This window comes from Neoarius graeffei, chromosome 10 (assembly GCF_027579695.1).
Source record: "Neoarius graeffei isolate fNeoGra1 chromosome 10, fNeoGra1.pri, whole genome shotgun sequence".
NCBI lineage: Eukaryota > Metazoa > Chordata > Actinopteri > Siluriformes > Ariidae > Neoarius > Neoarius graeffei.
In genome coordinates this window covers 13,043,498-13,071,460 of record NC_083578.1, presented here as the reverse complement: position 1 = coordinate 13,071,460, position 27,963 = coordinate 13,043,498, and the positions used below count along the sequence as shown (strand labels likewise).

At 40.7% G+C, this 27,963-nt stretch overlaps 1 protein-coding gene across 1 annotated transcript in view; it reads right to left on the bottom strand.

Moving 5' to 3' along the window:
* Positions 1–5,855: 5,855 nt before the first annotated feature.
* The window catches only part of bmp1a (bone morphogenetic protein 1a), a 169,187-nt gene continuing 147,079 nt past the window's right edge, over positions 5,856–27,963 (bottom strand). The window contains exons 17-20 of the mRNA XM_060931318.1: positions 26,453–26,580; positions 24,447–24,660; positions 18,959–19,209; positions 5,856–14,297 (exon numbers count right to left, since the gene is read on the bottom strand). Coding sequence (XP_060787301.1) covers positions 14,160–14,297; positions 18,959–19,209; positions 24,447–24,660; positions 26,453–26,580 — 731 coding nt within the window. The 3' untranslated portion in view covers positions 5,856–14,159. The remainder of the gene's footprint in view (positions 14,298–18,958; positions 19,210–24,446; positions 24,661–26,452; positions 26,581–27,963) is intronic.

The window sequence follows — 27,963 nt, the reverse complement described above, 5'->3', positions numbered from 1 at the left end:
AAAAAAAAAAATCACTAACTCTGATGTGAATTAGGTGAAAGTGTGAAACCTAAAACTAACCAGGAAATTTGCTCCTTCTTCTTCTTTTAATCCTTTTCCCCCCATTCAATCCATATAAAAACCCAAATAAACCAATTCTTTCCATCTTGTACTTGATCAGCTTAGTCAATCAGTTGGACTGTGTACGACTTGAGAAATCTTGTTATTCGATAGCACCTCATTCCAAAACAAAAATTCTGGAAAATTCTCTAAACGTAGATTTCATCAAGATTGACATTTTAATCTTACTTCAAATTTACATTTATTCTGAGAGATTTTGAAAGTGCATTTTTGAAGAGTAACCAAAGGTAGATCAGTATTATTCTAGATCATGTCCAGCAGGGGTCTTCAATCTTATTCGGAAAGGGCTGGTGTAGCTGCAGGCTTTAATTCTAACCAAATTGGAGGCACACTTGCCAGTTGATTGGAGATCATGATGAACTGATTAAATGAGTGGAATCCAGTTTGACTCCTGCTTGGCTGGAATGAAAGCCTGCAGCAACACCAACCCTTTGTGGATAAGATTGAAGACCCCTGATGTAGTATTGTAGTCAAGACAACCTAAACTGAGAAGAAGTTATGACCAAGATCAAAGTGGATTGAGACAAAGACCAAGACTTTGAGAGGTTGAGATCAAGTCAAGACCAAAGCCAATACTTTGAGGGGTTGAGGTCAAGTCAAGACCAAGTCAAGGCCAAGACTTTGAGAGGTTGAGATCAAGTCAAGACCAAAGCCAAAACTTTGAGGGGTTGAGATCGAGTCAAGACCAAGACTTTGAGAGGTTGAGGTCAAGTCAAGACCAAGACTTTGAGAGGTTGAGGTCAAGTCAAGACCGAGGGGTTGAGATCAAGTCAAGACCGAGGGGTTGAGATCAAGTCAAGACCAAGACTTTAAGAGGTTGAGGTCAAGTCAAGACCAAGTCAAGGCCAAGACTTTGAGAGGTTGAGATCAAGTCAAGACCAAAGCCAAAACTTTGAGGGGTTGAGATCGAGTCAAGACCAAGACTTTGAGAGGTTGAGGTCAAGTCAAGACCAAGACTTTGAGAGGTTGAGATCAAGTCAAGACCAAAGCCAAAACTTTGAGGGGTTGAGATCGAGTCAAGACCAAGACTTTGAGAGGTTGAGGTCAAGTCAAGACCAAGACTTTGAGAGGTTGAGGTCAAGTCAAGACCAAGAGGTTGAGGTCAAGTCAAGACCAAGACTTTGAGGGGTTGAGATCAAATCAAAGACCAAGACTTTGAGGGGTTGAGATCAAATCAAAGACCAAGGCCAAAGCAGGATGAGACTGAGTCAAGACCAGGTCCAGACCAGGATGTGTGTGAAGGGGGTGTGGGCGAGGGGTGACAGCCATTAACAGGAAGAAAAAAAATTCAAATTAGCAATGAGTCACATTTTTGATCGCATTTGAAGCAGGAAATTTTGCATCCAATCACAGTAACGATGTTAATAAATAAATCAGATAATACACAGGCAATTTAGTGAAATTCTCACAGTTATAGTCTTGACTGGGCTTGAAATAAAATCCAGAGTCCTCTGAGACCAAGACAAGACAGAGTAAAAACGTGGTCAATTCCGAAACAAGATTGAGGCCTTCAAAAAGTGGTCTTGAGACCGATCTTGAGTACTACAACACTACCCTGATGTACATTTCGGTGCTGTAAGGTTCTATCTGGCTGCTATTTCCCAAGTTACACTTTTAGTCTCATTGAATAACTAACAAATGGTATACTTCAGCAAAGTAAAGTAAAAAGTAAAGTAACTTTATTGGTCTCCCTAGGGAGAAATTTAGCTTAGAGTCAGGGAACATTGCTGCATCAAGAAAGGAACACAAACACACATCTAATTAACTAAAAGAACATGTGCAATCCGGCATTTTTGCTCCAGGTGAACTGTGCAAATTAAAAATCCTAACATTGATACATACAAACAATTCAAACAAGTACCATTAATACATTCATACATACATACAAACATACCTACCTAGCATCCACTCAAGTAATATCCATACATCCAATCAATAACATCTATACATTTTGTGCATTTTTTCCTGCAAAATCAGATTATAATCATAAATGCTTTTCAAAAGGTTTTATTTTTCCTCACGGTGTTCTACAAGATGCAAGATATTTCAGTTTTTATAAATCAAAGCTGATCCTAAACAAGATATTTTTTAACCTTGGAACTTCATTGTAAAGCATTTAATAATATTAAAATGCATTAAAAAAATGTACATACCTACTTCAGAACTGAAAACCAGTTTATCATATTGCATATAGCTAATGCCCCCCCACCCCCCCCCCCCACACACACACACACACACACACACATCCTTTTAGGTGATTATTGGCTGGCAGATAGAACATTACAAAAACCAAGATTATCTGCGAGTTTAGAGATAGAGCTTTTCATTAAATCTTATTTTAAATAAATAATTACAATTTAGGTGGTGCAGTGTTCAAAACTGTCACCTCAAAGCAAGCGGTTTATGGGTTCGAACCTCCCAGTTGGCTGGAGCCTTTCTGTGTGGAGTTTATATGTTCTCCTCATGCCTGTGTGGGTTTCCTCCGGGTGCTCCAGTTTCTTCCCACAGTCCAAAGACTGAAGTTTAGGTCAACTGGAGATTCTAAATTGCCCACAGGTGTGAATGTGAACGGCTGTGTGTCTTGTTAGCATCATGATAGATTGCTGATCTGTATACCCTGTCCAATGTCAACGGATATCAGCTCCAACAGTGGATACCTGCAATGGATAAGCGATATAGATAATACGTGAGTGAATGAGTGAGTGAGTGAGTGAGTGAATGAATGAATGAATGAATATGGTTGGGGGGAGAACGTTAGCAAGTGAAACAATTTTGAATATAGTCAAATTTATGTAGTTTTTCATAAGATTACAAAAAACAAATATAAGGTTATTAAACCCATTTATAGCCTTTTTTTATTATTATTACTATTAATTTATTTATTTTGTTACTAATTTCAAATTTGAAACTGTCTTGTTCTTTTGGCAATTCATTTTCCTGATTTGTTAGCATTTATTTCAAGAAAAAAAGGATTCTCGTAAAAAATTAGCTTAAGAATAAGTTTGAAATTAGTAAAAACTTGTCTAGAAACAAGTTTAATAATCTTACAATTTTTTTTGTTTAATCTGTAACAGGAAATACTAGCTAAATCTGTTTATTTTCAATATTGGTTGCATTTTTTTTTTCCTGTGTAGAACCTTATGACACTGAGCTCACAAAGTACTGCATCATGTTCAACCAACCCAACCTCCGTGTGCTTGGTTTATTCCCAATGTTCTCTGTGCACCATTTTGACCATGTTAATCAGTTTGTGATTACATCAGTGGCTGGTAACCAAACGTACAATGGTATAAATAATAACGTAAGGATCTAAGAACAGATATTTAAGAGTTATTCCATGAAATTAAGTCATATATGCGCTGATAGCCGATGAGGTGCGTTGTAATGAGTCGGCTATAAGCCATATACGATGAAATTGCATGGAATAACGGTTTTATTCTCTCCGAATTCACTGGAGTTTGAGAAACAGAGCATTTTCATTTTGTGCAAATTTGATAAATAAAAACATCATCTCCACCTCAAATGTAAACAAACCGGCGAAATGACAGTAGCAGTTTGTGAAAAATGCTATAAAAATAATTCTTAAAAAATAAAAAGAGATATGTTCTGACCATCAAGTACTTTTATTCATATATATATATATATATATATATATATATATATATATATATATATATATATATTATATTGTATTTTGGGGGTTTTGTTTTCGAGTAAAGTTTTTATTTCATTCAGTAACACGGTCGGCCATTTTCTTTTCATCTTTTTTTGATGGTTGGCAAACCAACTTAATGGTGCATTACCACCACCCACTGGGCTGGAGTGTGGAACAGGGGATATTTGGGAGGGCTATATTGTTTTATTTAGCTATTTCTGTTTCAATACTTGATAAAATTATGTCTGACTGGATGTGCACTGCCATTTTGTTTTTCTCTACTCACGGTATATGAGCTGATATCCTAGTAGTAGAGTAGCCAATCAGAGCGCGTGAATGCTCATATCCAGTGAATGTGGATAGAATAATAAGTTTTATACCACAGTTCTGTTAATTTCCTGACTTTGACTGGTAATTCTTGATTAATTATCTGTACAGACCTGACAGGAGTGCCATCTGCAAGGCTTATATTATAATGCACTTGCTCTATTACAATATTGTTTCTATAGTAACAATTTACACAGAAATTTTTATGGTTGATGTTACAAAGCATGTAGTTGTTGATATAGTGAGGCTTCTGCACTGAGACATTTAATATTTTTGGAATGAGTCTCCAGTGTCAGCACTTCCAAAACATTAAAGCTAGACGGTCTTTCAATTTCATAAAATCGGTCAAATTTATTTCCCTCTGAACTTTGGTCATTGTGATGTATGTTGATTTCTGCAATATCTAAAAAAAAAAAAAACCAACTAAACAAAAAAAAAAAACCCAACAACAGGCCATTATGTGGCTGGGAAGTTACCAGTAATGTGCATGAAATTGCTCGCTTCATGCAGTCAAGCAGACAGATGAAGTCCGTGTGTGCATGTGCAGGTTTACCTGCTGCTTCTTCTTCTTCTTTTCCTTCTTCTTTTGGGTTTTATGGCAGCTGGCATCCAGTGTTGCATTACTGCCATTCTACAGGTTTACCTTTGACCATGCACTGACAGTTCCATCATTCTGTCGCTAAACAGCTGATCACACCGAGGTGCTCGCTGAGCGCCGATATTTATTAGTTTGGTCCTGCATTTCCTTTCCTTCGCATATAACATAACGTCTTTTCTTCTCGCTTTCCGTTACTGTAGTTGGTCTTTCACATTTCATTCGCACACTCACATCTTCCATTTTGCTCTCTTGTTTCAAATTTGTATCCCACAATGCCTTGCGTGAACGGGAAAAGCCCACCACGTGATGCATGACATACTGTAGTATCTTGAATTGGGTCATGGTGAAGCAGGAAAAAAAATCGCGGAGAATTTAGGGCCACATGGTCCTAAAGTCATTAATTGTTCTATTTAAAAAAAACCAAACAAATACAATTGGAAGTCTGTGATTCGAATTCAGTAGCTTTCGGTCCACTAAACAAAAATAATTGGGTGTTGGGAAAATTCATTTTATGACCTACACTTAAAATCTGAAAGGCAGTTTACCTTTAATTTCTTTAAATAGAAAAGTCTTCAGAAGAAAGACTTTTTCACTTTCTAGCTAACATGACAAGCTGAATTGTTTAGTCTTTTTACCTTTAAGAGAGAAAAAAATTACATAAAACCTGCTATAACGTAACATTAAATGTAACCATAAATGGATAATGTGTTGTTTAGTAAATAAAACATTATTAGTGCTGGCAAACTGCTGTGGTGTAAGAAGGACGAAATATTTTAGGATGTGCCGTTATAGGAAATCAATCATGTTCAGGGTGGTAACAGTAAATCCATTTCATACTGAATCCCATCACATCATCCTGTTATTGATCGTTTTTCCTATAAAAGTACGTCCCCAAGTGTTTTGTTCCTTATGTTTGAACCGAGCGACGTACAAAATTTCCACACAATTCTTCGTAACGAGCAATTTCAATACGCGTTACATAATTATACTACAACTACACGATTCAACCGCTGATTATTTTTGAGTTTAAAGAAGTCAGTTTTAGGTTTCAATACCAAGAAAATGTAACAAGGCATTTAATGAAATGAAAATAACACTTTATGAAATAGATGCACTTGTTAATACTATGTGCAATACATCAGCCATAATCAGCTATACAATATAAATAAATTGCATCATGTGTGTGCAATTACACAAAGCCTTATTTCTCAACAGGTTATTATTGTTTAGTGTACTCAGAATACAACAATCAATCAAACATATTTACATACATACATATAATGAAAGGCATAAACATATCCCATATTTGATAAGTGATGCTGATCAATTAGGGCAACTAGATCAACCGTACATGTGTTAAAAGTAGACAAATCTGAGCCATGTAGCTTATTTGTCCACGTCAGATTAAGTACTCGCTACAACACATCTGTTTTGCATAAGATTATGAATTATCTACAAATCAACAGACATTAGAAACACCATTTGTGGTAAATTATAAATTCTACCAAAGCCACAATGTTATGGTGGGCATTAGCAGAAGTGTTCCACCACTAAAACCAAATTACTGTAACTAGAATAAAAACACTTGATACAAATGCATCATGGTGAAAACTTCAACAGATTTGGTAAGTCAGTGTGCATCAGACTGTTGCTTGACATTCAGGGAACCAGCGTCGCAAAGGTATAAACGCAGTGATCACAACGGTCTGCGTACAAAGTGAGGGAAGTAGCACTTTTAATATTAAAATTTCCTTTTTTTTTTTTTTTAAATCACTGCTGTTCATATTATGTAAGACTTTCCTTTTGAAAAACTGTTCACCTCCTTAACCAATGCACCAGTTTGCCCAAGGGGTCACTGTCAAGTAAATGGAATCAAGCAGGTCCCAAAGTGGGTCAGAGGAAGAATAAAGCCTGAACCTGAGACTCAAAGAGTTCGGAAGATGTGACAGACTGAGATGGAGCAAAATAAGATCATAACAAGATGAAAGTACATTTGCCAGGTGCCTTCTAAAGGATTCCTGCAGGAGGGGGAAAAAAAAAGAAAAAGAAAAGAAGTGATGTCTGGTAAATAATTCAGGAGGCGGCTCAGTCTCAGGCTGGCACGCTCCAGAGCAATTAGGTAAAGTCTGTGTACTCTCACACACAAGTGCACACAAACACACACCTTTACCAGCCTGACAGGCCTTGTAATCAGCTTCTGCCCCGTAAAAGCCTCGGACAAATTACACTGAGATTGGATGACTGGAAAAACATAAGACTGGAATGATTGAGAGAAGGAAAGAACAGTTGGTAACCCTGTACCATTATTACAGGATGGCAAGGTACATTTTGGAGCAACCACCTGACACAGGAATCAATGCTGCAAAGTGGGGAAGCAACAAAGACAGAGTCTTAAAACACTTACCACCTGCCCTCAGTAACACTCAACATGCCGTGCATCTTAGAACCATACAAATCATACTGAGCTAGATAAGATATAATGCTTTGAAATGTCAATACATCAACTTAATACTGTACCAATTAAATTCCATTTGCTGCTCAAGGCTCGACACAGTACCAGTCATAAGTTTGTACATCCCTACTTGCTCATAGGTTTTTCTGGATTTGGACCATTTTCTGCATTGCAGAACAATACTGAAGATAGGGATGTTCCGATCCGATCACGTGATCGGAAATCGGGCCCGATCACATGGTTTCAGACTCGATCGGAATCGGGCATTGCCTCCCGATCAGGGATCGGATATATATCTATATATAATATATTCTCATTTTTAACACATCAATAGCTATGCGTTGGCACACAGTGAGACCAGACCTCTTGTCTCAACACAGCAACATCAACGCGTGCGGCATGACATCACTTTGTAGCGGAGACGCTATTGGTTATTGGCTGCCTGTTGCCGGCAAAGTTGAACACGGAAGCAGTTCGAAGCGGAAAGCAAAGCATGAGATCTTTTTTTTTCGTTGGATGACAAAAGAAACGGGCTCAAACCTGAAAGGGTAGAAATGCTTGTTTTCATCAAGAAAAACGTTCATTTCCTTAATTGAAATTACTGTATACCACTGTGAGATGCGTTCTTAAAAGCAAATTACCGGCACTGTGGCACTTTATTTTTTTTATTTGTTTACATTCCTGCCAGGTATTTTAAGGTTATTTTTTTAATTTGTTATTTATTGTTCAAACTGCCTCACGTAAGTACTCTATTTGCTAACGGAGTTGTTGGATGTTAAAATAAGGTATTAAATAAAAAATGAGGAACATCCTGGATCCGTTTCTTTCCTCGTCTTTATTTTTTATGGATTATAAGAAGTATCGGATCGGGACTCGGTATCGGCAGATACTCAAAATCAAATGATCGGTATCGGATCGGAGGGCAAAAAAACCTGATCGGGACATCCCTAACTGAAGACATCAAAAATATGAAATAACATCTGGAATATATATATGAATTGTGTCGTTCATATTTTAGATTCTTCAAAGTAGCCAGCGTTTACCTTGATGATACTTTACACACTGTTGGCATTATCTCAACCAGCTTCATGAGGTATCCATCCATCCGCTTATCCTGTACAGGGTCGTAGGCAAGCTGGAGCCTATCCCAGCTGACTATGGGCGAGAGGCGGGGTACACCCTGGACAAGTCATCAAATCATCACAGGGCTGACACATAGAGACAAACAACCATTCACACTCACATTCACACCTACGGTCAATTTAGAGCCACCAATTAGGCTAACCTGCATGTCTTTGGACTGTGGGGGAAACTGGAGCACCCAGAGGAATCCCACACAGACACGGGGAGAACATGCAAACTCCGCACAGAAAGGCCACTGGGCTCAAACCCAGAACCTTCTTGCTGTGAGGCGAATGCGCTAACCACTATGCCACCGTCATGCCCTAACTTCATGTGGTAGTCACCTGGATTTACCATTCAATTAACAGGTGTGCCTCGTCAAAAGTTAATTAGTCATCTAATTTCTTGCCTTCTTAATGCATTTAGGATCAAACAGTAAATAGTAAATCATAAAAATACAGCAAATAGCTCTATTCAACAACAATCCTTATTACGTCAAGAACCGCTCAACTAAGTAAAGAGAAACGACATCCATTACTTTAAAAAGACGTGAAGAAGTGTCTTTTAATTAATAAAAATAACGAAAAAACACTGAATTCGAAGGCACGTCCAAACTTTTGACTGGTACTGTATACATTTCAAAATATGGAAACAACACACACCAAGCACTTAGTCCATAAAACTGATGATACATTAGGCTCATTTTTGCAGAAGCACCACTCAGCCTTGCTCTTCTTCACTGAGGTACTATGTTGGTCCAAGTTGATATATGTTAGTTGCTGGACAAAGCTGGGTCTAGACCAGTTTATAAAAAAATAATCATAATAAAATCCAAAGCCTGAGGTATTACTAAAAAAAAAAAAAAAGGCTTAAAAGCAAACTGAGGAATTATAGGAAACAAAACTCTATATCCAAATTAACGGAGCCGTTTCAGACTTTATACACTCCAACGGTCTACCTGAACTCAGCTCGGCTTCACCACGTACACACGTTTAAAGTAACCCCGAACAGCTATGTAGAATAATAAAACGTTTCATGTGTTTTGAATGCTCAGGAAACAGCTAAAATAGCTTCAAACATCTCTAATCCTCTCGCCTTCATGGCCTCCTAGCTGGCTTGTTAACTCGAAGAAAATTTGCTCACCCTTGTCTCAGGTAGATACGCAAGTGCGAACAGGTTTCAGTATCTGAATCCTGATTTGCATCGTCATACTCAAAAAAGAAAGTAACAGGAACCAAACCTACCAAAGTACATGGGTAACCTTAGCCGAGTTAGATAGACGGCAAGTTAATACAGCTAGAAAGTTCGCTCATATTCATATTTCTCCAAGGTAGACACAACAGTCAGATCAAGTTTCAGTATCTGACTCTTACATTGTCATATACCCAACAATGTATTTAACAGTCGCCAAACATTTTAGCAACGCTAGCTAGCTGATTGCTAGAACACTAGCTCATACTCTATTTGTCTCAGGTAGACATCAGTGAGATCAAGTTTCAGTATTGAGTCCTGATTTACCGTACTGTACTGTAAGGTTAGCCTGTCAAAAGATGTCTGGCACTTTCTCTAAAGTAGCTAGCCAGCTAGTTAAATGCAAGAAAACTAGCAAACATTTGCCTCAGATGGACACATCAGTGAGATCAAGTTTCAGTATCGGAGTCCCGATTTACTGTACTGTAAGGTTAGCCTGTCAAAATATGTCCGGAACTTTCTCTAAAGTAGCTAGCCAGCTAATTAGCTAGTTAAATGCTAGAAAACTACTGAACATTTGCCTCAGGCGGACAGATCAGTGAGATCAACTTTCAGTATCGGAGTTGTGATTTACACGATCATCTTCTCACAGATATAACTGGAGGCTAGCCTGTCAAAATATGTCCGGAACTTTCTCTAAAGTAGCTAGCCAGCTAGTTATATACTAGAAAACTAGCAAGCGTTTGCCTCAGGTAGACACACGTGATAGCAAGTTTCAATCTTGATTTACACTGTCACATTAATAACATTAGCAGAGTTAGCTAGCTGGTTAATCGCTAGAAAGCTAGCATTTTCCTCAGGTAGAGAAGAGTGAGATCAAGTTTCAGTGGCTGAGTCTTGATTTACATGGTCACTCACACACTCAAAAAAGTATGAGCTTAACAGTAGCCAAATGCACCAAAATACATCAGTAACATAGGCAGCTAGCTCATATTTGTCTCAGGTAGACACATGAATAAGATCAAGTTTCAGTATCCGAGTCTTGATTTACATGCTCATATTCTCACAGATTTATTTAAAAAGAAGCCAAACCTGAAAAAAAAAAGAAAAAGATCACTAATATTAGCTAAAGTAGCTAGCTGGCTAGTTAAGTACTTGCATTTGTGTCAGGTAAAAAAGAAAGAAAGAAAGAAAGAAAGAAAGAAAGAAAGAAAGAAAGAAAGAAAGAAGAGTGAGGTCTAGTTTCAGTAACTTGATTTACATCATATTCTCATTTCATACTCTCAAAGATTCATTTAACAGTAGCCAAATTATACCAGTCATGTTAGCAAATGTAGCTAGCTCGTTAACTAGCTAGCTAGCTAGCTGGTTCTGTAGCCAAAATTGTCATCTTCTACTTAGTCTAATTATTGAGTGACATTTACAAATTGAACCCATACCATACATGTCAACCTTTGGTCAATCAAACCTGTATAACCAACCTCCAAAATCCGTATTTCCCTTATAAAATCCGTAGAAGATGCAAATTAAAATAATTTACCTAAAATTTGAATGATAATTACCCTAGGCTGACACTTGCACGACTTTTGGCCATGATTTTGTCATGGCAAGTCGTGCCATTTTGGGGCACGAACTGGGAGGCTCCCGCACTGTTCACGACTAGTTCACGCATAGTTCACAACGAGTTCACGAATGCGTGCCCGTCCACATTCACGAACTGGCACGACGAGTTCACGCATAGTTTGCGCATAGTTTACGCACTTCCCGCATTGGCACGACAAGTTTGTGCAATTCGGACGGTGTCGTGCCGACTTGGGCACGCCTGTGTCATGCACAACCTCATCCTCATCAGATACCCACACGCAATTTCAGAAGTGGACCGCGAAGATCCGGACACACATGATCCCTGGTGGATGGAGGACTGACCGACACCTGCAGGGGCTGCTGCCTCTAACCGGCCATCATACCCAGAAGGATGCAAAGGATCAGCGAGACTACCTGTCACATTACTGCATGTCCCCTGCTGGTGCTGTCCCTTGGCAAGAAAGAATGGTAGTAGCTTCATGAGCTGCATCCACAGTTGTTCCATTTTTGAAATAAAAGAAACGAAACTCCCCCCCAAAAAAAAGAAGTCATGAAGGAATAGAAAATAAAAGACATTAAAGAAAAAAGCAAGAAAAAAAATTGCGAATGGCGAGAAGTGTCCGGGAAGCCCTATATATACCCCCGCACCGACGCGAGCGCCACTGTCGCGCAGTAGTCGTGAACTGCTCATGAACTCGTCGTGAACTGCTCGTGCCATGCGCAAACTGTTCGTGAAGTGCGTAAACTAGTCGTGAACTGCTCGTGCCATCAATGCGTGACCGTGTCAGTGGGAAGGCACAGCCACGCTGCAACGCGCACCAATTCGTGAACTCGACGTGAGCTGTTCGTGAACTATTCGTGGCAGTTCGTGACAGTCGTGGCATGGCGCGCACTTCCACGCACCCTCCCGCATCGTCCTGACGAGTTCACGACGAGATCACGAACAGTTTGCACATAGTTCACGACCTGGTCGCGAAATTTTGTCGTGACCAAAATTTTGAACATTTCAAAATTCTCGTCCCGACATGGCACGCAGTCACGACGGGTTTACGCACACTTCACGCCAGTTTACGACTAGTTTGCGCACTGGCACGACTCGAGTCGTGCCAATGCGTGCCACGGAATCGTGCAAGTGTCAGCGTACCCTTAACAATGATATATCCAAGTTACTTTTTATTCAATATTAATAACAATAAACCTTCAGAATGAATACAAAGCTCCAACATTCGACAAAAACACACAGTGTCACTCTAATGTTCTGAATTGTACTCCATGACAGCTTCTTTAGCAGTCTGCACCAATACCTCACTAGGCTGCATGTCACAGCAAGTGTCTGTGTTGATCTTGCCGGAGCGCCCATTCAGAATCTTTTCAGTCGCTGGTGAAAGTCGCTCAGGTGGAAATACGCGTTTCAAACAAAATACTTCCCGGTTGGCGGGATTCTCACAATGCGGTGTGCGCATGATCAGAAGTGGAACAAAGTCTCGCTACCACAAGATAACGCGCGATTTCATAAGACTCTTTACTGGCTGTTTGTGCTGTCTGTGGTGTACAGTACGTTTGTAAATGTTATGCGCTCTTTTATCATCGTAGGAATTGATTATAGCTCTAAATAAATATTGAAGTTTTTTTAAAGAATCCGTATAACTTTATTTGTACGCCCGTATACTACGTTTATTGAATCAAATCCGTATAAAATACGGACATTCCGTATAGGTTGACATGTATGCCATATATAAAATTTGCCAAATCAGTATGTTACAGAAACATGGACAGATTTTTAAAAGGGGGGTTAAATTTAGCGCTGTGCTATTTCATTTGCCCCAAACAACAAACAATCAGAAAAGATATCCCAGAAGAATTAGCCATTAAAAACAACAGTGATGTTCAGGGGTACAGTAAAATAAATTTAAGACCGAGTGTACAGAATATTTTATAGGAAGAAAGATGGAGATCAGTAATGTTGGAAGCAGTGAAGGAGAGAGACATGAGTACCATGTAATTTCATCAGTTGAAATAAATTATTTGCACCGAATCTCATTTGAGAAATATAATTTGCTCTTGATATAAAAGCACCCACAGCATACTGAATTACTTGCATGATCTGGGGACAGAGGCACATTAACAGAAGCCTAAAAGATTGTGTATTTAAGGTCAAAATAATCACATCTTTGTACATTTCTTTATGGAAAAGCAATTAACAGCCAACAGACATGGGCCACATTTCATTTATTAATATTTTAATACGATAACTGCATCTTTTTTTTTTTTAAACTTTCCTCAATAATGCTATACGGAAGGAAACTTCCTGGATGGCTAGCCAGGAAAAAAAAATATAACAAAAGCTTGTGCAGTCACATAAAATGGCCTGCTTGCTGTTTGTTTTCCTCTTATTACATGCATCTGTCTGACAAACAGTGTCAGTAACTCAAGTAGTGGATTTGAAACCAGCCGGGCACAACTGTGCGTGTGAAAAAGATGGACGCTTCCCATAATGCCCTGGGATAAATAAAAAAAAAAAAAAAAAAGAAAAACACTGATCCACCTTTTAATTCTTCCATCCATCAATCCTTTCTTTCTCCATTTGTGGTGTTGCTGTCTGGCTCGATGAGACCTGAATGCTCCATCATCCTGCTTGAGATCCTGTGGGCCGTGTGTGTGTGTGTGTGTGTGTGTGTGTGTTGCATTTCGGCTCATTTAAAAAAAAAAAAAAAACCAAGAAAAAATAAAAGAAAAAATAAAAGAATCCAAGGGTGATCATATACTGATCGTCTACAATCCTCTATTCATGCCCCCCATCCATGATGGCCCCCTTATATCCCAAATATTCCTCTAATCCAAATATAGTCCCCTCTTCCTACCCCAAATTCCGCCCCCGATCATTAATCATAATCATAAAAAAGTTAAAAACAAGGTCTACTGCGGAATGGCTTTACTCCTCACAGTCAGTAGGGGGCGCCAGAGCCCCTGCGAGCTACTGAGGTGCGGTTGGCATCGTTCTTGCGGCTGGCATTGGCGGCCGGGGGGCTCCGAGCGACGGGTTGTGCCCTCCGCCTGGCGCCTCGACTCCTCCCCCTGGGCCCTGCGCGGCCCCTCCCGGCCACTAGGGGTCACTTCTTCCGTGAGTGCAGCGTGTCCTGGAACTTGGTGCTGGTGTAGCGCACGTGGAAGCCCTTCTTGTTGATGGTGTCATCTGACCGGAACTTAATGACGATGGAGTCGCCGGCTGAGTAGATCTCCTCAGGAGGCTGAGTGCACGCACACACACACACACACACACACACACACACACGAGTTAGAATGACCCTAATTTTATAGTAGGATAACTCCAGAACATCATGATTCTCAGCCCAAAACTACAAATTTTCAAATCAGATATCATCATGTATTAACTGTAGTGTTAAAACGCCAAATCCATCATTCACAGTAGCTGCATTTTAAAGCAAGTTTCTACCAAGTAGTTAATTTTCCCTTTTATTATATTAAATTATTACTTGAAAGAAATCTTTAAAACCATAGATCATTCCAGGTTTTCAATTAATTTATGAAACAACAACAAGTCATATATTGTATGTTGTGCATCAATAAAATATTGTGATATTTCTTCCAATTCCAGTACTGGCTAATGGAAACTCATAATATTTTTGAAATTTGGCCATTTTTCCCAGCTGGAAAACCATGATTCCAACACCATGATTCAAATTCCTATTAGTCATTCATCTCAATAATATATGGGGTCTAAATCCATCCGTTATCTGTCGCCGCTTATCCTGTACAGGGTCGCAGGCAAGCTGGAGCCTATCCCAGCTGACTATGGACAAGAGGCGGGGTACACCCTGGACAAGTCGCCAGGTCATCGCAGGGATGACACACAGAGACAAACAACCATTCACACACTCACTCACACCTACAGTCAATTTAGAGCCACCAATTAGCCTAACCTGCATGTCTTTGGACTGTGGGGAAAACCGGAGCACCCGGAGGAAACCCACATACCGGTAGACATGGGGAAAACATGCAAACTCCACAGAGAAAGGCCCCCGTCGGTGGCTGGGCTCAAACCCAGGACCTTCTTGCTGTGAGGCGACAGTGCTAACCACGACACCACCATGCCACGGGCTAAATCCATTTGGTACAATTTCATGGAGTGGAACACCAGCCACATCACCAGATAATGACATATGTAAGAAAATAAGTATCTTTAAGACCTTGGTTCGGAATTATTTTTCTTCAGGTGGTATACCACAATTGTGTCAAGTTTCATCAAACTGTTTAGGAGGAGTTGTGCTTACGAGCCTGTCATCATATATTGCCATATTCAATTAATTGAATTATCTCCCCTTTGAAACATCGGATCAGGATTATTTTCCTTCATGCACACCTTCAGGTGGTATACTGCAACTGTGTAGCGTTTCATAAAAAATCCGTCAAACCATTTAGGAGGAGTTGCGCTTACGAGACGCATGGACAGACGGACGGAAGGACGGACAGGGTGATTCCTATATACCCCACCAAATTTTGGCTACATCCACACGACAACGGCAACGAGATTTTTTTTTTTAGCGGGTAAAAAAAATATCGCGTCCACATGGGCAACGGATCAGTAAAATATCAGGTACATATGGCAACGCAACGCTTGCTGAAAACGATGCAATACACATGCCACACCTCTACGTGCGCTGTAAGACGGTCCCATCGGAGACACCAGAACAATAGAAGAAGTAGGACGCATGCGCACAAACCCCTTCTTCTACCCGGCGTGAAGCACTCACAGGAACAAACACACAACAACAACAAGAAGATGGCTGCGACTACACGAGGAAATCGTGCCTTCTGGGTGTACAAATTAGTTTTATTAGTGTGCATAGTTTTATATAACTTAATTTTCTTATCGTGTGTGAACATTTTGAAAAGCAGTCTTATCCAATAAAAAAAAAGAAATTCAAGAAATGGTTCAGTTACTTGTTTATTTAAAATAATTATTTAAAAGCCATTGTTGCTGTTGTTGTTACGAATGATGCGCGCAAGAGTGCTGCTTGTTCTAGTCATGTGGTTGTGACGTCATCGTAAACAAATCCGTTCTACTCATCCAGACGACTTCGCAACAGCGCCGTTGCCAGATTTTTCCACTCTGGAACCCGTTCTCAAAAAATATCGTTTTGGGGCACCCAAAACGCCGGTGCCGTGTGGACGCCAGGCCGAAACGATAAAAAATTTTATCAGATTCACCTGAATCCGTTGCCGTGTGGACAGGGCCTTTGTTTGCAGGGGGTATAATAACTATTAACAATCTGGGGTGGGTTTCCCAACAGCATCGTAGCACAAAGATCATTGTTAAATGGTAGAGTGAGCATCACAATGAACACACTCTCTCCTAGTTAAGATGCTCTTAAAGGGATAGTTCGGGATTTTTGACATGAATCTGTATGGCATCCCCATCAATAGTGTCGTGCAAACACACTGACTTACCCCTGACAGCATCCTGTGAGTCCAGTTCTTGTCCAGTTTTGGTCCAGACGAAAGTAGTCCGGCAAGTTTGTTGGGGTCACGAAAGTAAAACGTTTTTCGTCTCAAAACAGTATGTGTTCAAAAGAGTGATATATTTGCATCACAAAACCGTTGTCAAATAAAAAGTCAGACCTCGAAATCGCTTGGTGCTATTTTCTCTCCCTTCTTATCACTGCGCGCTGCCGGCTTCATCCAGCTGCGGCTCCAGCTTCAAGGATAAGCTGGAGCCGCATAAGTAGGAGTCCCGGCGGGTGGTTTGTATTCGATTCGTTTATATCCCGACCTTGTCAGCTGTCAGATTTATGTTCATGGACCCGGTAAGCTGGTAAATAATATTTTTTTTTTCTTTACCAAATTCTAACAGAAAACGAGAGCGCCCGAAAGGGAAAACCGAGAAGAGCCGCCTCACGGCTGTAATGCAAATTGCTTTCCTCCTCAGTATACAAGTGCGCTTCCATGGCAGGGAAAAAGAAACTACCACTGCTGCCTATGTAGTGCCCTATTTATACAAATAGGAGTCATTCAGGATTCAGCCATGTTTCTCGGTTTTCCCTTTCGGGCGCTCTCGTTTTCTGTTAGAATTTGGTAAAGAAAAAAATAAATATTTACCAGCTTACCGGGTCCATGAACATAAATTTGACAGCTAACAAGGTCGGGATATAAACGAATCGAATACAAACCACCCGCCGGGACTCCTACTTATGCGGCTCCAGCTTATCCTTGAAGCTGGAGCCGCAGCTGGATGAAGCCGGCAGCGCGCAGTGATGAGAAGGGAGAGAAAATACCACCAAGCGATTTCGAGGTCTGACTTTTTATTTGACAACAGTTTTGTGATGCAAATATATCACTCTTTTGAACACATACTGTTTTGAGACGAAAAACGTTTTACTTTCGTGACCCCAACAAACTTGCCGGACTACTTTCGTCTGGACCAAAACTGGACAAGAACTGGACTCACAGGATGCTGTCAGGGGTAAGTCAGTGTGTTTGCACGACACTATCGATGGGGATGCCATACAGATTCATGTCAAAAATCCCGAACTATCCCTTTAACGTTAAGAGGCTTTTGGCAAACCCACCCCAGACCTCTGATCAATGATGTCGAATGTTTATAGCCATTTCTTTTTTTTAACAGTAGATCGTTATACCAGTATCCTTTCAGCTGAAATGCTTACTGAGATCAAACATCATTGATATTTATTCCATCTTAACACTAAGCAGATAGTTGCAGCAGGAAGAATCGTGATTGCTTAATATGTATCTAATGAATTGGTGCTCTTCCTCCCACACCTTTCTACACCTCATTAGCTAAACGACTCTTTAGTTAAGAAGCATATTTTCCTAATGGCTCCAGGCCTCAGAGTGCAGCGCAACCTGCCGTCACCCTTCAACCCCTGACAGCCCCTATCGAGCAAACACAGCCATCACCCTGACAAGCAGTCCTTATTATTAAACCCAGCTAAATGAATATCAAGCTGCTGGGTGACCTATTGAGTTCAGACCCTCATTTCTCCTTCCCTCTTACTGCTGTAAATTTGGCGTAGTGCCACTTAACGCTTATTAGCTCGACCTCACAGCTACTGAGAAAGGAAGCGGAAAGTCCTGCTGTTCTTTATTCAGCTTGAAGGGCTGAAGGGCATTACATAATAAATCCACCTGAACTGGACTATCTTGAGTCGTGTTTGTGGAGAGAGAATAAAACACGAGGCTTGGGGTTTACTGCCATGCTTCCCGCATTAACTCAACTTTTAATGTGATGTTTGGCGCGCAACAATACACATTGCTGAAGTAAGTGTTTGTCCCAAATTTCAAGCCCTGTGTATGTGTATTTCTAAGAGAAAACTTTGCATGTTTTCTCAACTTTAGGTCTAAAAGAAGCTCAGTTCCATAAATATGGAATTTTGCACACATTATTCCACATGAACTAGCAAGATGTTACTGAAGATGCATTTTCTCTCACTGACTGGTTTCTTTAATGCACAGTTGTCACTCGAGGACATCTGTACACTAGGTGGCGCTTTACCTTCAACATAAACCAGATATGAACTCGAAGAGCACTTTTGCTATGGCATTATTTTTTCCCCCAACTTGTATTTCACACTAATTCCTCTTTACGCAATTATTATTCCCTTAGCTATGGATTGTACAGAATTGTTCATTGGACATTTTTCTCAAATGCCCAATCAAAAGGCTGATTAGGAACTAACCCCGTGTTATGAGAAATGCAGGAAATATGGGCATAAAATGATGAACACCTATAATGCTTCTTCTCAAAGTCCATTCCTTTGCTATAATTGACATGAAAAGGTGATATGAATGGCTACTTGAAAACTCAATTGCATCCGCTTCATTTATACTTTACACTGTACCAATATTCCAAACAGAGTGTTCGAGTGCGTACCCCTGATCCACAGTAGCGGCCGAGCCTTGGAGCCTTGGTGTCGGCTCCATCGAACAGCTCCATGTAGTCATAACCGCAGTCGGCTTCCTCTTCGATCTCAAACGTCTGGAAGATGAGCTCAACACCGTAGCCCTTCTCAGCTGAGATCACCCACTGGCAATCCGACGCACCGGGGTAGTTGTTGTCGCCAAACTGGGCGTGTGAGTAGAGGTCTTTGGTTTTCACCTCAGCTTTCAACTGACCTCCGCACTCTGGAGACAAAATCAAAAGTTAAATACTGAAGCTTTAAAAACATCAGTTATCAGTAGGCTATCAGAATATTGCATTTGTGATATGGATATCTGTCTGTCTGTCTATCTATCTATCTATCTATCTATGGCAGGCTTTTAGTACTTGAGTCTGACTCGTGCCCTAATTTTAAGGACTCATGACTTGACTTGAGCATTGATGACTTGGACTTGTGTATTAACTGCATTAGGACTTGGAAATTGGAGATGAGGACTCTGATTTTTTCTTAATTTTTTGTAACATGACATAATAATTTGGCATAAGATATTTATATCTGGCGGCACGGTGGTGTAGTGGTTAGCACTGTCGCCGCACAGCAAGAAGGTTCGGGTTCGAGCCCCGTGGCCGGCGAGGGCCTTTCTGTGCGGAGTTTGCATGTTCTCCCCGTGTCCGCGTGGGTTTCCTCCGGGTGCTCCGGTTTCCCCCACAGTCCAAAGACATGCAGGTTAGGTTAACTGGTGACTCTAAATTGACCGTAGGTGTGAATGTGAGTGTGAATGGTTGTCTGTGTCTATGTGTCAGCCCTGTGATGACCTGGCGACTTGTCCAGGGTGTACCCCGCCTTTCGCCCGTAGTCAGCTGGGATAGGCTCCAGCTTGCCTGCGACCCTGTAGAAGGATAAAGCGGCTAGAGATAATGAGATGAGATGAGATGACTTGACTTGAGCATTGATGACTTGGACTTGTGTATTAACTGCATTAGGACTTGGAAATTGGAGATGAGGACTCTGATTTTTTCTTAATTTTTTGTAACATGACATAATAATTTGGCATAAGATATTTATATCTGGCGGCACGGTGGTGTAGTGGTTAGCACTGTCGCCGCACAGCAAGAAGGTTCGGGTTCGAGCCCCGTGGCCGGCGAGGGCCTTTCTGTGCGGAGTTTGCATGTTCTCCCCGTGTCCGCGTGGGTTTCCTCCGGGTGCTCCGGTTTCCCCCACAGTCCAAAGACATGCGGGTTAGGTTAACCGGTGACTAAATTGTCTGTAGGTGTGAATGTGAGTGTGAATGGTTGTCTGTGTCTATGTGTCAGCCCTGTGATGACCTGGCGACTTGTCCAGGGTGTACCCCGCCTTTCGCCCGTAGTCAGCTGGGATAGGCTCCAGCTTGCCTGCGACCCTGTAGAACAGGATAAAGCGGCTAGAGATAATGAGATGAGATGAGATATTTATATCTACATTAATTTTGCACTAATTTCATGGAAGAGTGTCACACAGATAGACTCTCAGGTGCGCTCCGGACAGCGCGCGTGCCAAGCGGACTCTCGCGTGTGTGCCGTAAACGACTCACACCTGCACAAGATTAAGGCGCAATCAGCACACCAATATAAAAACTGTGAAAACATGCTTACTTTGCAAAGTATTGAGTTGCGTTGCTGACACGTTACCGAGCCTTATTTCCTTGTTTGGTTTCCTGATCCCTGATTTCCTGTTTCTTGTCTTTGATTCTGCCGAGTCTACGATAGCCTGTTTGTGCCTCGCTCGACCTGTTGCCTGTTTCAACGTTTTACGATTTTGCCTGCCGTTCTGGATTGTTTACTGTCTTCACTTGTATTAATTAACACACCTTCTGCACTTACATCCGTCTCCCAACCATCTCTGACAGAATACTTCACACTCCCTGACAAAGAGAAGCACATTCACCTGTTCATGAGTCATGTTCAGGAACAAACTAATGTTAATGAGGCTAAAACAGCCACCGTCAAATGGCGCGGTTGGAGTGTTGGACTCGACTCAGATCAATAGTGGACTCGACTCAAATTTTTTTAAATTACTTGGACTTGAACACTGGGGACTCAAGACTGGACTCGGACTTGAGGTTTAGTGGCTTGACTACAACACTGATCTGTGGTATATTTTATATACACAGTTGTTGGGCTTTCAATGATTTTGGTTCTTTTCATAATGATTGTACATATGAACATACATCTTTGATCAAAAATAAAACCAAGAAATTGGTGTGCAAGTTTTAATTTAATTTGGGTTCTCTGAAAATCATCAAAATTTATGTCCACTTAGATTATTAATTCAGTGGTGCTGAAAGTTCCAAAATGTCTTAACTTGCCAAGGCCTCTTAACTTCCTGTTAGTGATCATGATTGACTACAGCTGGTTGCTTCTCTGAGGCAACATAAAAGCACAAATAAAAAGGGGTTTGTTTGACAGAACTCACTGGATTGACCAACACAACACACAGTACAATAGGAAAGGCCAAGGAGCTCAGTGCAGATCTGAGAATCATAAATCAACACAACTCAGGAACGTCTACTGGAGTCATCTAACCAATTGCAGAATCCAAAATCATCAGTTCAAACAAGTGTACTTCAGTACAAAGTTACTGAAGGTGTAGCCACTTTGCTAAGCCACTTTGATGGAAGAAAACCCAAACCATCACCCTCAGAAATCGTTTCATCAAGACCTACCATGAACTAAAAGCACCTGGAACACTGTCTACAGTCAAATGAGATTTACGTCACCATGGACTGAGAGGCTGTCATTCAAGAAAGAAGCTCCTGCTCCAAAATTGACACCTTCAAGCTTAACTAAAGTTTGTAGCTGACCACATGGACAAAGAAAAAGCTTTCAGGAGGAAAGTTTTATGATCGTAAGACAAAGATTGAGTTGTTTGGCCACAATGACTAGCAGTACAGAGGAACACTGTACTAACTTTTAAGCATGGTGGTGGTAGCATCATGCTCTGAGGTGGTTTTGCTGTCAGTGGAAATGATTCATTGTGGATGGAATAATGAATCACCTCCAAATTCTTCACTATAACCTCAAACCATCAGTTAGACAGGTAAAACTTGGCCACATTTGGGTGTTTCTACAGGACAATGACCGCAAATACCAGTTCTGCCAGAAGATTGTTGATGGCTACCAAAAGCATCTGGTCAAGTTGAAACTTGCTAAGGACATTTATCCAAATATTAGGTGTGCTGTATGTATATTTTTGACCCAGTATGTGTCAGTATTAATTTCAGAAAACCCAAACTAAATTAAAACTTGTGCGCCAAATTCTTATGTTTATTTTTCTCTTAAAGATGTATGCTGTACAATCATTCTGTCACAGAAAAAGAATGGCTCAAAGAAATCAACAAAAGCCCAATATTTCCATAACATTTATGTCCATGAAGACAGTATGTACAGTTATGTTCAAAATAATAGCAGTCCCTCAACAGTAGCAAGATAAATCACTGTTTTTGTTAAAATTTCAACCTTTACACCGCAAACAAGTTTCTGGAGGGTATAGTAAAGGTATAGAAAACCAACAGACCCAACAGGCCTGCCGTGCATGCTACCGATTCTGTGAAATTGAATGATTAGCTGAAAGGGGTGTGTTCAAAAAAATAGCAGTGGTGAGTTCAATTAGAGAGGGCATTGATTTTGTGAAAAAAAAAAAAGATGTTAACAGGTGGTCCTTATTTAAGGATCAAGGCAACTGACATTGCATATGCTGGCTGTCCTGCATTGGTCCTGAAAAACCAAGTAAAATGGGTCGTTCAAGACACTGTTCTGATGAAGAGCGGCTTTTAATCAAGAAATGGATAAAAGAGGGGAAAACCTACAAAAGAAGTGCAGAAACTTATAGGCTGTTCAGCTAAAATGATATCAAACGCTTTAAAATGGCAGCCAAAACCAGAAAGACGAGGAAGAAAAAGAAAAACAACTTCTCGAATGGATCGGAGAATAACCAAACCGGCAAAGGCTCAGCCAATGATCAGCTCCAGGAGGATCAAAGAAGATCTAAACTTGCCTGTGAGTACTGGTACAATCAGACGACGTCTATGTGAAGCCAATCTACCAGCAAGAAGCCCCCGCAAAGTCCCATTGTTAAAGAAAAGACATGTGCTGAAGCGGCTACAATTTGCCAAAGAACACATTGACTGGCCTGAAAAGAAATGGTGTAATATTTTGTGGACAGATGAAAGTAAGATCGTTCTTTTTGGGTCTAAGGGTCACAGACAGTTTGTCAGACGTCCTGCAAACACAGAATTCAAGCCACAGTACACAGTGAAGACTGTTAAGCATGGTGGTGCAAGCATCATGATATGGGGATGTTTTTCATACTACGGTGTTGGTCCTATTTACCGTGTACCAGGGATCATGGACCAGTTTGGGTACATCAGGATACTGGAAGAAGTCAAGTTGTCATATGCTGAAGAGGAAATGCCTTTGAAGTGGGTGTTTCAACAAGACAATGACCCCAAACACACCAGCAAGCGAGCAAAATCATGGTTCCAGACAAACAGCATCCAACTAACGGAGTGGCCAGCACAATCCCCGGACCTCAATCCCATAGAAAACTTGTGGGCTGACATAAAAAATGCTGTTCATGAGGCAAAAGCAAGAAATGCAGAGGAATTGTGGAACGTAGTACAATTGACCTGGCAACGGTCAACAGGTATTGCAACCCAGAAGTTGGTCGACTCCATGCACCACAGATGCGAAGCAGTTATCAGAAACCATGGTTATGCAACAAAATATTAGTTTAGGATACTCAGCAAAGTTGAATTTTCAAGAATTTCTTAGTTTGTATGGTACATTTTTGAGTTTCCAAAGAAAGATGTCAACACTGCTATTTTTTTTGAACATTACATTTCTTGACTTTCTGTGAAATATTATGAAATGTAATTACTTTTTTCCAATTTTCTTGCTTTGAAATAGAATGTGCAGTATGCCCAATGCATTTGTGTTCATTAAAGTACAATTTATTTGAAGAATTTTGACATTTACTCGCCTTTTTAAAGACACTGCTATTATTTTGAGCACAACTGTATGTAAACATCTGACCTCAACTGTATACATCGCAAATTGTGACACGCCAGACTTATCTGACATCAAGAGTTCACAAATATATGCTCGAGTACATTGTCAAGCATATTACAGTCACAATATACAGCTACATAATCACATGATATTCTGTCCAGATTACACAGATCTGCCAGAACACATCAATTTAGCTTTGTTATATTTAATAAAAGCCGCAAGAACCCTTAAAGCAAAATTGCAATTAAGGACGTTTTCGCTTCTTCGACTTCAATTACCCTTATAATTAAATGTCAACTCAAACAGCCTAAAAAAAAAAAAAAGATTCCCCAAACACCCTAATTTGCACTTTAATGCGATTCCTTTCAAACAGAAACGATGGTTCATTTATAAGTCATGACTGTGAATGCTGTGTATAACATAAAACTCTACACACCTGCAGTATGCGACGCCTCGAATCCTTTCTTTTGCACGGAGTTGTCAGAGAAGAACCGAATGAACATTTTGTTCCCGGTTGATGTGACCGGAGGAGGTTTCTTGGAGCCGCAGTAGCGTCCGAGGCTGGGCGCCTTCCCATCGCGTCCGTCGTAGATCTCAATGTGGTCGTATGCACATTCTAAATGAGGCTCCATGTCGAGTTCATTGAAAGCCTGGACACAGTTGATTGTTTCGACATCATTTCATGGCAAAGCATAAATAATCATGTTCCACTGCATATTATTTTGAAGATGCTGAACAAAATGAGTACATTTAGGATATGGTTACATTCATCAAAGGTGAAGAAATTATGAGTTTACCAAGTTCTCAGCCAACAATAACGACCTTCCTTACGTTACCCTGATAGTTTAGCTAAAGTGCGCTAGCTTGCTAGTGAACATGATTAATGGATTTCATTTCATTAAACGACACACTAGCAAATCTGAGTTAAACTGTTGAGGTAACATCATACAATCAAGTTCGTGATTAGTTAAATCAAGATGAACGCAAGCGTCATCATTGCACACAAGACGCTACCACGATAGTTTAACCTACATTGAGTAGCTTGCTACCAAACTTGCCTAATGCTTTCAATACTTTCAATTATACTTAACAGTTGTTCCACAAACTCGAGTCGTACATGAGCGGATAGCCAATGAAGAGCGTAGTGCTGAGTCGGCAAAATGCCATGTACGACGAGATTGAGTGGAATAACTGTTTTATTCTATCCACGTTCACTGGATTTTAAGAAACGGAGCATTTTTATTTTTTGCAAATTCGATAAATAAAAACTTTATACAGGGCGGCACGGTGGTGTAGTGGTTAGCGCTGTCGCCTCACAGCAAGAAGGTCCAGGTTCGAGCCCCGTGGCCAGCGAGGGCCTTTCTGTGCGGAGTTTGCATGTTCTCCCTGTGTCCGCGTGGGTTTCCTCCGGGTGCTCCGGTTTCCCCCACAGTCCAAAGACATGCAGGTTAGGTTAACTGGTGACTCTAAATTGACCGTAGGTGTGAATGTGAGTGTGAATGGTTGTTTGTGTCTATGTGTCAGCCCTGTGATGACCTGGCGACTTGTCCAGGGTGTACCCCGCCTCTCGCCCATAGTCAGCTGGGATAGGCTCCAGCTTGCCTGCGACCCTGTAGAAGGATAAAGCGGCTAGAGATAATGAGATGAGATGAAAAACTTTATACAAAATGTTCGACAACAATCATTTCCGCTTAGAATGTAAACAAACCAGCAAAATGACCGAAGCAATTTGTGAAAAAATGTGATAATTCTTGAATTTTTTTTTTTAAAAGATACAGTACATTCTTACCATCAAATACTTTCATTCCATATTTTGTTGCTTTTTTGTATTTTGGGGGGTTTTGTTTTCTAGTAGAGTTTTTATTTCGTCCTCGGTTGGTTCAGCAACACGTGCCGCCATTTTGTTTTTCTCTACTCACGGTACATGAGCTGATATCCTAGTAGTAGAGTAGCCAATCAGTCAATCAGAGCGCATGATTGCTCATATCCAGTGAATGTGGATAGAATAAAAGACAACAGTTTACCTAATATTAGCTAGCTATAATAAAACTTGACAACAGTTTAGCGAGTTTGCTCAAAAACATGGCTGACGATTTTGATTACTCAATTTAATCAAAGCTTGTAAAATGTCATTTTGGCTTCTCTGTGGTAGAAAAATGCTGATCAAGCTATTTGTATCAATTCATAACAATGCATGGATTCATGCACGGCTAAGATCATGAGTTCAGGACACTTTCAGAGAGAATTTAAGGCCGTGTACCAAACCACATAGTAGTATTTATACATAGTGACACCAATGGTGAACTGTGGTGATATGGCATTGCTACAAGATTGTAGAGAAAAGAAAAGTTAAGAGAGAGAGAGAGAGAGTATAAAGAGTTATGAAGCACTGTTCAAAAATCATTTTGGTGTTAGTACAGAGAGATTGAAAATTTTTCGTACGATTTTGATGCGATGTCCCGGTGTGGTGGAGAGAGCCCATGTGCACGCTTTTTTACTGGGGTATTTATCAGGCCAGTTGGGACTGGTGATGGTTCCACTCACACTGTTCACGGTGTGATCACAGCCGGCTGCAGCACACACACACAGACACACACAGACACACACACACACACACACACACACAACCAGCAATGTCAACAAAGCATCCAACAACCAGACCTTTCACTCTGTTTATTTCTTTTTTTTTTCTCTTTTGTTCCCTCTGCATCTCTGAAAACCAGTGTTGTTCTTGGCAGCCTGAACCAACCATCTGTCTACCCTCCCATTCTCTACTCCTCGCTCTCTCCCATCTTCCTCTTCTGTCTCTCCGCAATAGGGAAGGATCCTCTATAAATATCCTCCTGGCATTTAGTGTCACTGAGCTGAAATCGATAGAGAGGGTTTTAAATAACCCTGATCAGGCTCGCTCTTAGCTTTCGAGAGTGCCGTAAAGGTTCTTTAGCGCTACGATATCTGCTACAGTTTTATCCGAGGTTCCACAGAGGATACAAAAAAGTGAAGCGATTTCTTGACGCATGAAGTGAAATGTTGAGGGAAAAAAAATGTAATGGTTCACCAGTCTTCAGTAGATAAAGTATAATTTAATAGCCCTTGAGAGAAATTAAAAAAAAAAAAAAAAACTTATTATTAGTTTATAATAATTCAATGTCTGATTGACCAATAGGTTCAATAATCATCACTGACATCAGGCTTGTAGTACTCAAGTCCAACTTGTGCCCTAATTTTAAGGACTCGTGACTTGACTTGGACATTAATTGCATTCGGACTCGTAAATTGGAGACGAGGACTCGGATTTTTTCTTTATTTTTTTGTAACATGCCATAATAAGGGCGGCACGGTGGTGTAGTGGTTAGCGCTGTCGCCTCACAGCAAGAAGGTCCTGGGTTCGAGCCCCGGGGCCGGCAAGGGCCTTTCTGTGCGGAGTTTGCATGTTCTCCCCGTGTCCACGTGGGTTTCCTCCGGGTGCTCCGGTTTCCCCCACAGTCCAAAGACATGCAGGTTAGGTTAACTGGTGACTCTAAATTGACCGTAGGTGTGAATGTGAATGGTTGTCTGTGTCTATGTGTCAGCCCTGTGATGACCTGGCGACTTGTCCAGGGTGTACCCCGCCTTTCGCCCGTAGTCAGCTGGGATAGGCTCCAGCTTGCCTGCGACCCTGTAGAAGGATAAAGCGGCTAGAGATAATGAGATGAGATGAGAGATGCCATAATAATTTGGCATAAGATATTTACATCTACATTAATTTTTATACTAATTTTGTGCAAGAGAATGCACATTCACCTGTTCATACGTCATGTTGCGGAACAAACTAACATTAATGGCGCTAAAATGCCTGGAGAGAACGCCCCTAGGATTGTCCGCTTTGCTTATACAGACTTCTCGTGCAGTGGGAAAAAATGCACTGCTGTGTGTTCCATATGTAGAACTATCAAGGAGACGACGGGGACAAC